Raw genomic sequence first — 16,003 nt, 5'->3', positions numbered from 1 at the left:
TACAAAAATTACTTAGAAGCTAAAAAAAACCCTGAAGACACTGAGGGTTGCTAAGTGACAGAAATACTTATTAGAAAAATAATCCCCAATCACCTGAGAGCATGAAAATAAGTAGTTAAGGGTACCACAAGCCTAAAATTGCTCAAATAATGTACCTAAACATCCATTTAGGGGTGCTTATGAGAAACAGTGCAAGAAAGAGTCATAACTTCTGAAATCAAAATACAAAGAAATGACTATTCAAAATCAACAGCCTTATTCAAATTAACACCGACCTTAGCCGTATTACTCTTATTAGCCAGAAATGTGCATCATTCTGTAAAGGAATTGTATCAAATATGATACACTCATTAAATGTCACATTTGAATGTAAAAGATTTACACGTGAAACTCCTAGAAGCATAAGGTACTGCTACTATAAAATAAAGTAGGTAACATGGCTTACAGGAAGTGGAAGAAAGGAAGGAAGCCTGGTGGGATTTTACGAAAGTAACAGGATGGAATTTTATTACCCTAACCATTTAAATTTTTCATGAAATTTCAGTTTATTTAAAACATTTCGATGCAAACGTGTTTCTTCTCTTATTTATTACCAAAACAAGTATGTCAATGGCATTTACTAGCGAGTGCACACACGAGATTTAGCTAGCAAACTGCATCTGTTGCTGGTAAGCACAAAGCACCACAGAATAAGCAGGCCTACAGCACATGCAGCTCGTACCGCTGCTCCTGCTGCTCTTTGTCTGAGATGCTTAAGCCCTGCAGTAGCACCAGTGGCATTTCGTTTTAGGAATCTGTTACCCATACTCCCCTGAAAACACTAAATCCAAGTGTAGCGACCCACAGCCAAGGGGAACGGTACCACACAATTTGCTTATGTACACAGTTGAACTTGTTTCTTCCCACCATAAAACCAAGCAGTAGCAGTGCCTCCTGTGATCTATGCTTCCATTATATTTATTAAACACCAAGCAGGATGTTTTATCAGTGTACTACGGGAGTACACCAACCCTAAGGGTTACAGAGAATGTATTTTTAACGCCTGTCTTTTGTTTTTTCAATGGTTTGTGTTACTGTTTTCACGGATGTAATGTTTCTTACTGCTTTTCTCATGTTTCTTTATGACCTGTTTAAGACGTCTGTGCCCCAGCATTGGTGTGGATTGCACCAGGGATACATACCAATCTTGCTGCTGTTGAGTGACCAGTCTCTGAAGGTCTGAGTCTCTGCACTGGTGTGAAATATATAAGGATGCTACTTGCATGTCTGAGCACTCATTTGGTGATTTCAGGCCACTTCTCCCAGGAATAACCAAATTTGGGATTTGGTTCCCCATACAACTTACATTTTCTGCAGTTTGACCACCTGCTTTATGTAGTTTTGTTTGCTGTGTCTGTTGAAGCAGTCTGTTTGCAAGTGAAGCCTATTCCATGAGCTGTACGAAAGGGAACTATTTTGCTTAGGAGAAGCGATGTGAACAAGGAAGCCGTGTGAAACCTCCCCGCTCCCCGCGGCAGGCGCTGCAGGGCCACGCATGCCTGAACTCTGCCCACCCGCAGGAAAGGAGACGGCGGCTTCGCAGCTTTCTCCGCCTACCTAGGGACACGTCCACACAAAAGTGTCAACAGATGCCCGAGCTGGCATGGCACAAACCAGCTCTGAGTTGGGATCCATTGACCCACACCACCCCAGGAGCACCGTGCTGGAGTGGGGAAGCCCTCCCCAAGAGGGGCTATGATGGCTCAGCCCCTGCGACACAAGGGTGTAAGGCACTCACTCGCTCCCCGGGCGGGTGCAGAGAGGAAGGATGAGCCGTCTCGCTGCCTCTGAGGCCGTGTGCTGGGGTCGGGCACAGCTTGTTCACCTTGTGGTTTGGGAACCACAAGCTGTGGAAGGTGTGAAGCCCGGTCTCCTACCGCTTTGTGTGTAAAGGACAGATTGCTGGTGCCCAGTAACTTGAGAGATGCTTTTGTGGTTAGAACAGCTACACTTTTCCTATCAATTTCTGTTATCTCTAGAAAGTGAATGCTGTTGCCTTTACTTGACAGAAGCATTAATTTGAGCTGTTTTCTTCTACTCTGGTGCTCCCCACACACTCCTGACTTGTGGTAAAGTTATCATCTCCAGGACTTCTAACCTCTGCCAGGCTGAACCTGATCAAAGCGTTAAAACGATTACTGGAGGGAATGGACACTCAGATAGTGCCATTGCCTACGTCTCATTTCCTGCCGTAATAAAACATCCTCAACATCTCCTCACTTCTTCTCTTCTTGCCTCCTCCCAGCTTACCCTCAGCTGCACCGAGATATTTTTCACTTCTGATTTACGCCCTGGACAACACCACCCTGCACAGACCTGGCATGGCGTGCACAGTAACCTTTTGTTCTGGAAGAGAACGAAGCCGCAAGGATAACACCTCCGCAGCCTCCCTTTCCCTGCAGGTTACCGTAACCTGCTCTAAAACAGATCATGCCAAACGAAGGCGATGGACAGCCCGTGGCTCACCTTCTGCACTGACTGATGTGGCTTTAATGCCGTCCTGATGTACCAGGCAGCGGCAAAGGAGGAAAGTGGTAGAAGAGACAGATTTCGAACTTAGACTACGAATTCCAGGATTTCTGGGCAGTAACCTACAGACAGGCCACTAGGTGCTGCTGTAAGGCAAGGAAAGGGCCTGACGGGCGAGTAAGGGAGATGTGCAGAGAGGGAGGTGAGCGGTCAAGCAAGGAGGGCTCCTCACCCAGCTTCAGGCTTTCTGCTAATATACCCACTGCGAGGACCGGGCTCTACTTAGCACAAGGACAGCTGCTGGAGCAGACACGTCTGGCGTTTCTGCTCAGGTGTTCCACAAAATATGCTCATATACACTCCATAGTCTTGTGTAACTGATGAAAGAACCCAAAAGCCAGGTGGAAACTCATTGCATATATCCAAGTCCTTTATTTACTGCTGGTAAGGCCTGTGGCTTCTATGCCTGTCTGCTTAGTAACTCCAGCCACCGCTTGGAAATCAATCATGTACCCATACTGAATTCTGTTATCAGAAGAAAAACTCTTTAGTCCATTGAACAAAATACAACAGGAATGTAACTGGCGACGTACAGAGATGGCAACTGAAGCCTCAAGGCAATTTTGTGAATACTGCTGTTGTGCCTCTTTCCCATCCTCCCGCTGGTGCCTGTTCACTTTGTTACCTGACATCTGGGCTTCTGACAATGTGAAGGTTAAACACCCGACTTGAAAAGTCCCTATACATCCATTTAACATATACTTGACAGAAAATTGGTGGGCGTTGAATGCATTTACGTGGCAGACATCTAAGTAAAATTTCCCTCATCTTCTCCCAAGTTCTGAGCAAACTGTGCCACTGCTGCTCTCCTTTCTATTAACAATTTTTAAGACAGGTAATCTTATGTCTGGCAGTCCTCCAGTTTAAGAAACATGTATATGCATGTGTATCTTACATGTACACACACATGCTTTAATGATTATGAAGACTACATAATATCATTTAGAGCATTCTTTTAAAAATGACATTGCAACTGTCTTTTTAAATAGAAATGCCAGGGTTTTAGATATACAACCTATATTTACATACTTACATACATATAAAAACAATACCTGTATTTTCCATAGTTAAGGAACTTCTGAACCTCTTCATTGACAATACCTCAGCTGCCAACTTAGTATACCAAATTCTCCCCCACGTCAATACCAACTATAATACAACACAACTAACCTCCCTCCACCGACGAGGAAAGCAGCATACCAATTCTACAATGAATTCTGGAGTTTTCTACTGAGCCTGTCATACCACCTCCTAGCATGTTCTGCTAACGTCCCAAATGCTGGTTTGAGTGTGAAACTGTTTTCAAGCATAAGCATGGAAATCCAACCACAGGTTGTCCCATAGGCATGTGAAGATGAACATTTTATGTTTCCTCTGTCCACACGCCTGAGGATGGGAAGCCAGAAGTGCTGTTCAGTTATCCAAGTCTAAGTAGGTTTACGATCTTTACTGCATTTGGGGAAACACAAGCCTAAGAAATATTTGCTCCGAATCTAATCGCCACTGAAACATTGAATCCAAAGGAAACAAAGGGAAATGGAAGACACACCAGGGCTGCCATGCAAAGAAACTGAGGAAGTTTCCCAGTGCACAGAAGCACAGCTGGAGACTTAATTCCTGCTGATCTGCAGTTAGGAGCACTGAACTTCATCCATTTGGGTCCCTTTGAGAATACCAAGAACCCAGACTGTTCTGGAGGACATATTTTACATAGGGGACCCTCTGGAAGAATCAGAGATACGCAGTTTTGTTCCCTGGGAAAGTACTTTGACACTTACCCGCTTCTCTGATAGTGCAGGACAATTAAAATATGGTAATCCATTAGTAAGTATGGGCTAATTTCTGGCTCCATTCACAAGGTCATAGCAATGACCCTGCTTAATGGAACTGAGTATCTGTGACTACAGTACACCTTCCCACTCATTTAAACATAACAGCATAGTAAAAACAGTTTTTAAACTCCCAGCCGAGAGATTAAAAGTTTGAAAACTACAGGACATTCTCATTTTAGCAGAAATTAATAAATTTCGTTTCACTTCTTTTCCAACCTTACCCTAGTGTTTCTTATTTTTCATGCAGCAGCACAGAAAGCCAATGCCCGCATCTGCACAAAGACTTCCACTGCTCAAACTGGTGTGCAAAGCATTAAGGAGTCTTGGCTCAGTCTTGGCAGTACAGGAGCAATCCATCTCAAATGCACTACACATTTTGCATTTGGGGCTATCCCATACAGATAGTTAATTGTTGCTTTTCCTCACAACAACAACAACAAAGAAACCCTCCTCACTTTTTTTATTAGTGCCAAGGCCACTGTTGTGTGAGGCACTGCACAAGCATATGAAATCCTTTCCCAAAAAAGCTTGCAAACCACCCGTTTGTTAACGCAGTCACTGTATTTCAACCCTTCTGCCTGTGACAGTATCCTCTCAGGGGACAGACTTGCCCGATCTGATCAAATATTCAGTTAGCAGAGTTAATATTGAGCTGATATAAAAACTGGGCCCAACCTCTACGTTCACGGTTGGGATACGAGACTCATGTCACAGGGCTCGCACTTCAGTCCCACCTGGGGTTACCCAAGATGTATCTTAAATTTCATTTCCCACTGGTCAAATATTCCTCTTCAGAGCTCTCTTTAAACTGAGGGCTCATGATAAGGGAGAGAAGAGTGTTCCTCACCTCTTGTGCAGTCAGGGCATGTTCCCCTGCAAGAAGCAGCATACTCAGGCCTCCCATTTGTGTAGGATCTGTTAAAAGAGTAAAACCAAGTCTTAAGCTTATTCATTTGCTTGTTTAAAGAACCTACCATTTGCAGCGTTAAACCCCCAGAAGACTACTTGTCACAGACACTCTAAGCAAGTTGCCATAAAAGGCAGTTCAAGAGAATCACAAATAACCATTTCTGTACCCTCTGGGAGAGGCTTTCAAAGCTGTTTGAAGGATTTAATTGGATTTGTGTGCTTAACACCCCATTGCGTGGATTTACAATTTTACTGCCAAAGGTTTTATGTACTACAGAGATGGATATCTTTAAACAGCAACTGTAATGATCTCATACATAAATATACACAAAGATGCTCTAATATTGCACATGTTTATAACTCAATGAATGCTCCTGTTGAGGGAGTGGTTCCCTTCCTTAGCCACTGAACAAGTAAAAGGATGGAACAAAATGACATGATCAAGCTCTGAAGCAAAATTTCTATTTTCATTTAGCTTTAATTTAGAGCTGCATTTACTGGCGAAAAGTGCCAGCCTGACAGCTCTGAAGCATGAAGTGCTTAATTCTCTGTGCCAGAACAGCACAGGCGCTGGCCAGGCAAGCTGCCTGCCTACTTGTTGCCCTGCCAATACAATATATAATTGAGGAAAGTAAAATGGAGATATAAATGTTCTTTCTCTGAGTATTTGATGCTGACAGCTTCTCGCCTCCAGCCTTCTCGCACCTCAGGAGCTCAGAAAACGACAACAAGAAGTGAAAGCAACGAGCATCGGGACTGCATTACTCACGGAGTGGCTTTTCCACTCAGAACAGTGGTTGCTCTTCATCGTTATGAAGACTAATTGAGTTTGGGGGAGTGCCTTGGAAGCAATGCAGGGGCCTGATTTAACAGAATGTCATGTAGAGAGGGGGAGACAGTTTGTGGCCCAAATGTCTTGCACAACAGCCACAGTGTGAGAGAAAGGGAAGCATTATCCTCGCTGTATTGCTGAGACACCAACTTCAGTAATGATGGTCTCATAAGTAACCTTCCCCAGGTTTCACTAAGCATGCACTCATGTTTCCCAATTTCCTTTCACTAAACTATACAAAACCTCTCTCCACAACAATAATTACATGTGCCCAGGATCATTCCCTAGAACGGAGGCCAACTGGCACAATTACTCTTGTCCGTTTGGTTGCATTTTGTTATGCAAAATTTGGAGGCAGAATAGCTGCATCCAAAATGTCTACTGGGAAATCCCCTGGCCCATTCCCACTCATGAGTGATGCTGAGGAATTTGTTGAGCTTTTCAGCTGACATAGGCCAAACCTGTACCTGTAAACCTCCAAATGATTTAGTACTACAGATTATCAAGGTCCAGTTCACGGGAATACTCACTAGTGCTGTTTAATTCAATACCACAGATGGTGCCAAAAGTTCTCCCTCAGACAGTATCTTGCAGTGACACTCATAGGGTTTTTTCAATACTCTCTTAAAACAGCAGTAAATAGAAGCAGAGCAAAACAATGTGAATAAATCAGGCTCATCCACTAGCTCAAGCATAGAAGAGTGGCTTATTACCTTAAGAACACAGCCTAAATAGCATCTAGCTTCAAAACCAGTGTTCAATTGGCATTACATTTTTCCTTTACCATAATAAACAGGTAGTAGGTGTGTGGGGCTTTTTGCTAGCTTTATTTTTAAACCTTTTTACTTTTAAATAATAAAAAGGGAACAAAAGATAATAAGTTTCTACAAAGAAACAAGGCACTATCAGAAGTGCAGGATCTAGTAACAAGAAGTGGTTGAAGATACGGAGACAGAAAATAGGAAGGGCCAGCAAATACCTACGTACAATTCATAAGTGAAGTGATCCTGTCAGCACAGCACTTTTTGCCATCAAAATACTTGATCAGAAACTGTTCAGTGCTTCAAACAAGAGGACATGAGAGCAATTAAGAAGAGACATGTGAACATGTATCTTGAAAGATAATGCCTGAGCAGCGAGTTAATTTGGAGGAAGGAGAGGCAGCAAGAGATCTCCAGAGATCTCAAACTTACTGAGCTTCACGTTAAACACTAAGGGCTTGGCTCGTTGCTTTCTACTTTCTTTATTCCCATTGGAAGGCTGTTGCAGAACCCAAATCTAAGCATTAAGAGCTTTCTTCCAGTTGTCAGCTTAAATTGACTCAGGGCCAGGTGGTACACATTTTATCTGGTGCCTGCATCTTTAAGATTAAAGAACTGTTCTACGGTATTTCTAAACAGTATTTCCCTCTTCTGCCTTTACAGGAGTCACCCTACTCTTCTTCCACTTGCTTTCCTAGTCTAAGCAAATCAAGATCTCCTGATGTCATCAAGCATGTCCATCTCCCACGGTCCCAGTGATCCCTGTAGCTCTCCTCTCCAGTTATTCCAGGTGGAGTTCATCTTTCTTGTACGTCAATGACCAGCAGGGCACACACATCAGATGAGCTGTGCTCTGTTCAGTGGCATTAACTCTCTTCTACAGTTCCTGAAAACACTTTGCCTGACACACTGCAGTACAGCACTTTCTTATGCCCACATCACACTGACGGCTCCCAGCTGCTCTCTTGTGCTTCACTTTAGTTACCTTCTTCCCCCTGCTCAGTTTTGGACAACTGGAGACCACCCAGTATGGCTCTAAAATTCTTCCCCCTCTTCTAAATATCTTCTTGGCGGTCTCAGCTTTCTGTCCTTCAAATAAGTAGCTTAACATAACAGGGCAAAGATAGGACTGCCTTTTCCCCAAGTAAGCAAATACTTAGACTGTTTATTTAAATATAAAAATTAAGGGGAAGGAAAAAACCAACAGCTAAGTGGAAAGTGAAAGTTTAATTTGGTGCTTAAAGAACTGGAATACTTATGCTGCAGCTGTAGCAGAGGGCGGGTGCTTAGATGTCTGATCATGATAAAAACAAAAATCCTTCCACTAAGGTTTCAAATTACAAAATAACTTGATCTAAGGGAAGACAAAATGTACATATGCAAACATTGCCATATGTTTATATTGCCTTCTCAGCACAACAATGGTTCTCTTATGGCACTAAGACCTTATTGGTATGAAAAATTAAGAATTTTAAGTGGTATCTTAGAGCAATTTACAGTTAAATCAACAGTAGTGAGAAAATAGCACACACATTTGACTTGCAGAACGGGAGGCGATTCGTGACTTTCTCAACAGCTTTAGATATCAATGAAACTTAAAAACATCTCATTATTTGGGAATTACATACTTCGTTAGTATTGGTCTTCTTAGATACTCAGCAGGATGGCTGGTTCATCATCACCACAATTCTTCAGCCAGAGGAAAGAATGAACTGAGGAAGAACTAAGCAGAAAGAAGGCTAGCAGATACCAGTTTCAACTAACTTCTACCTGGGTGCAGAATTAAGCTTCCTTCTAAAAACCAAAATTTGCATCTCTATCAAGATATTGCCTCCTCAAGGAAGTGTCTTTTTTCCACCGTCTTCTTCACTAAAAAGCTTTTTGGCTCAGATGGTTTTCTTCTGATGTAGAAATGTGAAAGTATTGGAAATCTTGCACATTTGTATAGCAAAGCTGCTGCTCACTTAGCTCGGTTGCTGTGAAGGTAGATGCTGCAGTGGTCACATTCACCTGTGAAGAGCAGTTGTCTTTGCCCTATGCCCTACAACAGATCACAGGTGAGCCATGTCATGAGAAAAACTTGCTCAATTACAACTTCCAGGCTGGATGAACAAGGACACCATTAGTGGGGCTGCAGGTGCCACACCTCAGGTTCTTGACACAATGACAGAGAGGCTTAAAAGTGGGGTGGTTTATTGTTGGAACGCCAAAAATAAAGGAGAGATGGCCTGTGTGAGACGTAAAAAAAAAAAAAAAAATAAAGGAAGATCTTTCTCTATATTACATTTTCCAAAATGAAATGTAATATGTAAAAAGCAATCAAGACAGGATGAACAACTACCAACAAGTAAAACAGCTTTCCTGGAATGATTCTGGAATCATATAGTCCCTATCCTAAGGAAGCTATCTGCTTTGAAGATGCAAGACAAGTCAGTGGTGTTTCAAAGGTAAAAGTGTTTCTGAGGTGGTTCAGCTACGTTTTAGTTCACTGACTAGTATACAGCCTGGATTTTCAAAGAGATTGTGCTGGATAGAAAAGTCAGTGTTGAACTGAACTATCACATGAAGTCAAGGAGAGAAGAACACAACAAAACACATTTAGCATGAACTGGTATATAGTTGACAAAACAGTAGTGCATTTGGCATGGCAGACTCGTAATGATTTGGATGCTGCTAACATCTCTGCCAGAAGCTGTTGTTATTTTATGAGCTACTGTTATACTCAAGAAATAGTCAGGCTTCATTGGCATGAGGACTGGAGTGAGACCCCTATGAATTACTATGCACATTGGCTCAGTCTGCAGTAAAAAAAAATAAAATAATTAAATCACATGTAGCACAAAAGGGCTTTCTTCAGAAATGAATGGCTCTATAGACAAAACAATGGATTAGATTAGTTTGTAATTAATTCTTAAGTTCTCTGTCCTCTGCTCTGACAGGTGTTCATTCAAGATCTCTCTATACCCAAAAACTCTACATTTGAATAACCCAGCAGGTGCGGTGGGGGATGGCAGACAGGTAGACCAAGAGCTATTACTTGTTCTTTGTGTTAAGTCAAAAGACCTGTAAGGAGCATAGAAGTTACTCCTGTGATAGTGAAAGCAGAATGGGATGAAGGGGCTTGTAATTTTTAGAACTGGTCTCCCATATATCACAACTATGTAGCATAAAAAACTTTATTTTGATCACATTTCACAGTTTCTTCATAGTGAGAAGGAATTTCATTACAGGAATTTTCATACCACTATACTGCCGAAAAGGCATACATGCCTTTTTATCCTTTTACACTTGTTCCATAAAACCATTTTCCACTCTCCAGCTCATGATCAGCAGAAAAGTCCTATGTGCCACAACACTTGTCATAAACTAGGTAGGACATGACAAAGTTTCAAATACATCAGTATTTATAAAATTAGAAACTCCAAACCATAAAAAAGAAAAAAAAAAAAAAAAGAAAAAAAGGGTGGTGGGGGAAAAATTATTTTCTACCTTGACTGTTAGGTTCTTAAGCTCCCAGTATTTAATGTTAATGTCTCTGTATTTCAAGGTCAGGATTGCAACAGTTCTGCTATTTGTGGAGAAGTGAGCAGTGAGAGATTATCTGCCTTTCACCAGTTCAGGCGTTCCACCTACACTTATTCACAGGTTTGATTTATTTATTTATTTATTTTTTAATGTTTAAAAGGTTAGAATCCACTCCTCCAAGGTATAATGGGCAAAAGAGCATATTTTAAGTGAAATTATATCACTCTTCTCTTGATTTAAACACAAAAAGTTAGCTCCAGGAGTACATTCATCCACAAGAACGTTAACACCTCCAACTTCATAGACACCCATAAATTATTTTTGTACTCAGCAAATTACTAATCACATTACAATGCTCTATGAAAAAGAAAAAGAATGCACACAATCAGCATTTTCCTTTTTGACTAGAAAACTAACATCTCTAACAGCAGATAAGCCGGAATTAAAAATCAATCAAATCCAGTCCCCATTTGTCGTATGGGTTATGATGCCACATACCTGGACCCGACTTTTGAAAGCAATCATGCACTAAGGAAAATTTTAGAAAGTTGTTATGCAGGCTTAACTGGAGTCTTGGCAACCTGATTTGGGACATGAAAGTTATCTGCACTATAGTACCATGTGCAGTAAAGAAAACTGGTATCGCAGTTCAATTTCAATGCCACATTCTCAAACAAAATGAGGATACTATGAGTAACAAGGATGGAAATCTCACCTGCCATCCCGAAGTTAAGCTGTGGCATTTCTTCACTTTTTGTCGCTTTCCTCGGGCTTGGTATATCTTTTGCAGTGTCTGACGCTAAGGCCCATAGTTTTTTCCTGTTTGTAACAGTGGATGCTTGGGTTTTAACAGGTTTGTTTGTTGTGGGGCACCACTTGTACCCCGGATTTGCCTTCATAAATGCATCCTTGTACTAGAAAAGAAAAGGAAAATTACCAGTCATGCCAGTCATGACATTATACTATCCACAGGGCAATAGAGTGCACTGTGTGTAAGAGGATTTAATACAGTAAATAATCCTTAAATATCTTGATTTTTTAACAGTTTAATCACATGCTTAGAGTTTGACCACCAACACAATTTAGTAAGAAGAAATATTAAGATAAGTAGAGCTGTATTTAAAGAAGTGGGGTTGCTCTTTCCCCTCCTGAGAGTTTATCACCCAGAGCAGGCTGAAGTTCTGATGCCGCAAACTGCACCCCAGTGCTTGTATGCTCACTCTCTGGGAAAGAAACACCTACTTGAATTCTTTTGCAGGTACAATCTTTGTTTACTTTCTAGTTTGAATGAAATGAAAACATACATTTAGCAATAAACGCAGCATGATGCTCCTTGCCTTGCACTCATTTTTCTCTAACAGTTCTGTATTTTAGAATATTTGAGTATATGCTTTCCCAAAGCAGGCACTGAAAATAAGCCATTACCAGTATCATCTAATTTTTACTAACTTCTCATACATCACCCCAGCGTTCCTTCCAAAATGTACCATGCTGCATGGCTGCATAAAATACACTGGGACCATTTAAAACTTTGTTTGGCCTTGAACACACAGCACACCTCTCAGTTGTTTGCTATACTCTTGCTATGAGGCAGAAAAACAAACCATACCAGACTACACATGGGGTGGGGGAAACGGTCTGGATCCTACATATTTTGGGGAGTAGGGGAAGGATAGGGACCTATTTTATTCTCAAAATGCAACAACGACTTTTTCCAAGTATCTTGCTGATGAGACCAAAACAAGATCTTTGAATATTAACAGCAATAAAAAGAACACATTTCAGTATTCTAAACGTGTTGCTATGCAAGGTGGAGACAGGGCGAATCAGAGGAACACGCCACACATTCCAGCTGCAAATGTTCTCCTAACAACTGATAGGGACGTACAGCACTGGCTGCTGTGGGAGCCTACCCAGTAAGTACCAGTGCTCACCGCAGGGAAAAGGAACCCAATACCTCCTCATGCACTAGGTAGCTCTCGATGGCAGCAAATAACCAAAAGAGTGGGTTTATCGTGAAGTGCACAGCAGGGCAGCTGCAGGAAGTTTCTTCCGTGATTCCACATGTTCCCACCCACCCAGCTGTCACCAGTCCCACACATGGCACAGAGAAGCACCTATGTTTCATGCACATGCCTGCACAGAAACACAGGCAGAGGGGAAGGAAAAAAAATAAAGCTCTTGGGTATCAGAAATAGCACTGAAAACCTTGTCCTCTGATAAAGCCACTGCAGTGTTTCCCCAGATCAATAAACGGCATGCCTTGGGGCAAGATCGCCACTGCATGCGTATCGCTCACTTTCATTTCCATCGTAACCTATCAGCTGGCACTTGCTACCTCCAGACTGTAGCACGGATAAAAATGTTTCAGTTTACAAGAAGCACAGCACCGTGTGAACCCGTTGTGTGAAGTCCTGTATTTATAGAAATGGCTATAAATAATAAAAATCTGCAGGGACTGCTGACCCACATACAGTCTGTATTTTCTCAATAGGGTGTATGTATTAAATCTGCAAACTAAGGACCGCAACACCTCTCACCTCACCCCTTTTCCCTTTCCCTCAGCTTGGTTTGGGAGGTCAGTACGCCACAAAAGTAGCCTGGTGGATGGAAGGGAAGGGGAGGGGGTAAGGAAATACAGGGCGAAGCAGCTTTGCCTTCCATTGTTAAAGCCACAGCCCACTCACAAATCTTGTTTCCAGCCTGCAGAGTGAAAAGCCCAGAATCACTAGCAATAAGGTACATAAGCTCTTCATATCAGCATTGCTGCTTTGAGTAATTGAATTATTCTATAGAGCAATTTGACAAGCCGACAGGCTGCCCATCAAATGAGAGCCAGAATGCATGCCATTTGCGAGAGGAGGCAGCAATAAGCTTTTAATCAGTTTCCAACAAGAGCAATTCAAGTGAGCTGGTGTATTAACAGATTTTCTCCTCTGCAAAGCCAAGAAGTGAACATTAACTGCACTCTCCAAAGGGGAGAGAGCAAACTGAGGGCAGACAACTCATCGGCCCCTTTCACAGCTTCAACTCTCAAGGTAAACAAAAAAGGAAATATAAGCAGTTAAACAATGGCCAAGAAGTAGTTTTATAAAATGCATAAAGGGGCCTGATCCGAAGCTCAGAAAGACTTTCAGTATTGATTTCTGTGACTACTAGACCAAGGCCTAAAATGAACTGATAGATTCTGCTTGCCAGGTCATGAGAAGATAACTTAAATGAGCTACACAGTAATGAGAAAACGCCAAAGGCAATAGCAGAGCTTACTGTTTTCCTCCATTTGACCAACTATGCAGTAAACCAACTTAACACAGAGACAGCCTAAGGACATCTCTAAAATCACTTTAAATGGAAAAAAAAAAAAAAAAAAAAAAAAAAAAGATAAGTCCTTAACCTGGAATGCAAAGACACCACCTTGGTTTGCATGGGAGTGGCAGGGACAGACCAGCAGAGTCACATCCCGAAGCTCCAGGGATAAAAATGCACAGGATATGTTTGCGGGATTGGTCTGACGTATCATTTCTGTTTTGTGAAATCCTGGGGAAGGATGTGTTATGCAGTGGGACTGCTGCCCCTTTAGAGCTGAGGTTAAAAAAAGGTGCTGCGCTTCAGTGCAACTCCCCGAGTTGCTTTCATCACCAAATAAAAAAAAAAAAAAAAAAAAAAGAGATTTGCTTTCTCCAGTGTAGTGGGAACAGAAGCTCACAAGTGGATTGCAGCTACACCTTAGGGTAGCACTTAGCACATGCTTAACTTTAGACGGATGCTTAAATCCCACCAACGGGCTATTAAATGTCACATGAATCCCAGAGATCTAACAAAAAAAAAAATCCCAATAAAATACTACACTCCGTTTTTTACTCGAGAAGGACGCAGGGTTCGCATTACACATTACGGTCCATAGGTCACCCAGGGAACTTGCCAGACTTCAGCCAGAGAGCCAGAACATTTGCTCCCTTCTACTCCAAGGCAGCTGCCAAAGCAAGATAGCAAAGGATAGCAAGCTCCCAGCTGGGCTGACTGTACCTGTGAAACCACTGGCATAGCACATGCAGGGAGAAGCGTTAGCTCTGCCACTGAATGGCAGTAGCCTGGATTCATTAGGCTGCTCCCTACAGGAATCACTCCGGACTGCCTAAATCTTGCCGATGCAAGGACCTATTTTAAAAATGAAGTGTTTTCTAGCAAGGGAAACACGGCTTCAACAATAATAATCTCACTGGCTATTTTCCAAGGCAGCTGAATATTCCCAGTAAGCCCCATAAGAGTTAACAGGAGAACACTACCCCTATTATTGTAGTAACTAAAAATGCTGGAGTGTATTTATGAGTGGCCAGAATTCATTTTCCCCTCAGTGAAAGGAAATGCTACCAAATGGTAGGAACACTTGTGGTTCCACTTGGGAGTATTTATCAGCTACTGGGCTTAAATCCTCTATAATGAAACTTTCAAAGTTAAGATGATCTACAAAATCTGTAGGATACAAATAGAAAACCTGCTCCTAAAGAAAACACCATCAGAAGCTGACACCGAGCTCTGCAGGCACAGAATAAGGTCTCTGGGGCAGGTGCTGCTACAAGAGACCGTAACCCACAAGACTGAAAATAGAGGGAGCAACAGGGCCGGTTTTTCTAGGAAATTAAGGCACCCCAAGGTACAGACAGATAGGTAATGAGATTTTCCAAAAGTGCCCAAATGAATCATAGACCCAACTATCCTCTCAGTGGCAATCACTGACAGATGTCCAACCCAATGGAAAACTCATAATTCCTTTTGGCAAAATGTTCAAGTGCCTCACTGTCCTCCAAAATCCCGAATCTTCCATACAGCCAGATATGTGTTAAGTAAATACACCACCACACTAAGATAGTATCAACTGCTGGTACTAAGCAGGTGAGAAACTGAAAGCTGCTTGATCTGAGCTAACTGGCTTTGTAAACTCTGAGTTCAAGTGGTAAAAACATTCGGAAGACTGTAAAATAACAGGGATTGTAGCCACTGCAGTAGGGACCACTTCTGTCAGGCCCGTTCGTATATCTGGAAGAGTGATTCAGATACCCAGGGTACACAAGACATGTTGTGGTGACAGCAGATATGACACAGCATCCTTTGGGAGATGTGTGCCCTGCTAGGGCAGTGGCTAGAGGCTAAGCAGTGAAAACTGGAAGTCAATGGGCACTGAAAAACTACATTTAAGTAATAGAAGCTCATCCACTGTATTTTAAACCTCAGTGAGCTTATATGTATAGGTACACAAGCAGAAGATTACTAATACAATGGTAATTTTATGTCCTTCCAAACGCATTCACCTTCTTGACTTTTAAACAAGCTCCTTAGGAAAAAGAAAAATACCAATAAAAGGTTTGCACTAGACTTGACACTAACATCTCTTTAACAGTCTCAGCAGTAAACCTAACTATAAAAATGAGTGTTAAAACAAACAACTGATACACACACACACACACACAGAATAGGCCTGGTGGTGAAGGCCCAAATACATTCAAATGGCACATTATAGCTGCTAATTATTGTTGTAACATACAACTGTTTAAAGAATAAAAATTATACGCTCTCTC

General features: G+C 41.9%; 1 protein-coding gene across 1 annotated transcript in view; it reads right to left on the bottom strand.

Moving 5' to 3' along the window:
• Positions 1–16,003, bottom strand: part of BBX (BBX high mobility group box domain containing) — a 111,714-nt gene that overhangs the window by 39,317 nt on the left and 56,394 nt on the right. Inside the window, exons 5-6 of the mRNA XM_082498182.1 lie at positions 11,143–11,341; positions 5,248–5,315 (exon numbers count right to left, since the gene is read on the bottom strand). Of these exons, the coding sequence (XP_082354308.1) occupies positions 5,248–5,315; positions 11,143–11,341 (267 nt within the window). The remainder of the gene's footprint in view (positions 1–5,247; positions 5,316–11,142; positions 11,342–16,003) is intronic.

This window comes from Vanellus vanellus (assembly GCF_965231255.1).
Source record: "Vanellus vanellus genome assembly, chromosome: 1".
Lineage (NCBI taxonomy): Eukaryota > Metazoa > Chordata > Aves > Charadriiformes > Charadriidae > Vanellus > Vanellus vanellus.
This window is presented reverse-complemented; position numbering and strand designations above follow the sequence as displayed.